The sequence below is a fragment of the Colobus angolensis genome, unplaced genomic scaffold (genome assembly GCF_000951035.1).
Source record: "Colobus angolensis palliatus isolate OR3802 unplaced genomic scaffold, Cang.pa_1.0 Scaffold24, whole genome shotgun sequence".
In the NCBI taxonomy this organism is placed as follows: domain Eukaryota; kingdom Metazoa; phylum Chordata; class Mammalia; order Primates; family Cercopithecidae; genus Colobus; species Colobus angolensis.
This window is the reverse complement of record NW_012115599.1, coordinates 8,764,049-8,765,099: the sequence shown is the minus strand read 5'-3', so window position 1 is coordinate 8,765,099 and position 1,051 is coordinate 8,764,049. Positions and strand designations below refer to the sequence as shown.

At 56.7% G+C, this 1,051-nt stretch overlaps 1 protein-coding gene across 1 annotated transcript in view; it reads left to right on the top strand.

Annotated features, from left to right (window-relative positions):
- Positions 1–411: 411 nt before the first annotated feature.
- Positions 412–1,051, top strand: part of ACTR2 (ARP2 actin-related protein 2 homolog (yeast)) — a 40,485-nt gene continuing 39,845 nt past the window's right edge. Inside the window, exon 1 of the mRNA XM_011945516.1 lies at positions 412–1,041. Within this exon, the coding sequence (XP_011800906.1) occupies positions 994–1,041 (48 nt within the window). The 5' untranslated portion in view covers positions 412–993. The remainder of the gene's footprint in view (positions 1,042–1,051) is intronic.

The window sequence follows — 1,051 nt, the reverse complement described above, 5'->3', positions numbered from 1 at the left end:
ATAGAATCATACGTTCAGAAGAGCAGAATTAGAAATAGCTACCACTGAATGAACATTTCCTCTATGCATAGAATTTTATCCTCACCACACCTATGGAGATAGAACTTATTATCCCCATGCAGACAGGGGTATGCCAAAATCACAAAACTGGTGAATGGCAGCGCCACGTTTGAAACTGGGGTTGTCTGATTTCAAAGCCAAGGCTCTGGGTTCACAGAAGCACATGTACTGAAGAGGTGTGAAGCAACATGGGACTACTGGAAGAAGGAGGCGGTGGGCCACGAGACTGGAAATGCAGGCACCTGCTCTCCTTCACTTGACCACAGAGCAACTTGGGCAAGGAAGGGGTGGGCTGACATTGGAGTATGGAACAAACGCATGATTTCAAATAAGCATGTGTGTATCCATCACAGTTCTGTCCGCGGAAAAAGCCCAGAAGCAATGACATACCAAGCAAGCCCTGTGGAATGGTGGGGTCCGCTAGGACCTCCAGGCTTGCTCCCCGCCCTACCCGCCGATTTCTCCGCCACATTCCACTGCCGCAGCAGAATCGGTGTCCTTCACCTGCCTACGCCTTCTGCACTTCGTTAAGCGGCGCCCTTAGCTCCTGTGACACTTTAGCGAGAAAGCCGCAGCACCTGCGATGTCGGCCGCCATTAACGCCCGGCAAAGCGCCGGGAACTAGAAGCAGCAAAGAACCCGGCTGGGTAGCTACCAGGACAGCCGAGCCGGAAGCGGAGCTGCGGGAGGGACCTCGACGCTCCTCCATCTTTAATTGGAGCTCACCGCTGCCAGTCGCGCTGCCCGTCCGTCCCACCCTTTTCGTGCAGATATTCAGCTAAATGACGGGCGGAGCCGGGCGGCGACTTCCGGTCGGGGGAGAAAAGTTGGGCCGAAGGAGGGGCCGGGAAGACGGAGGAGGAAGAAGAGAAAACGACCGGGCGGCGGCGGCTGTAGGTTGTGCGGCGGCAACGGCTCTCCCCTGGGCGGACGATGGACAGCCAGGGCAGGAAGGTGGTGGTGTGCGACAACGGCACCGGGGTAAGCGCCG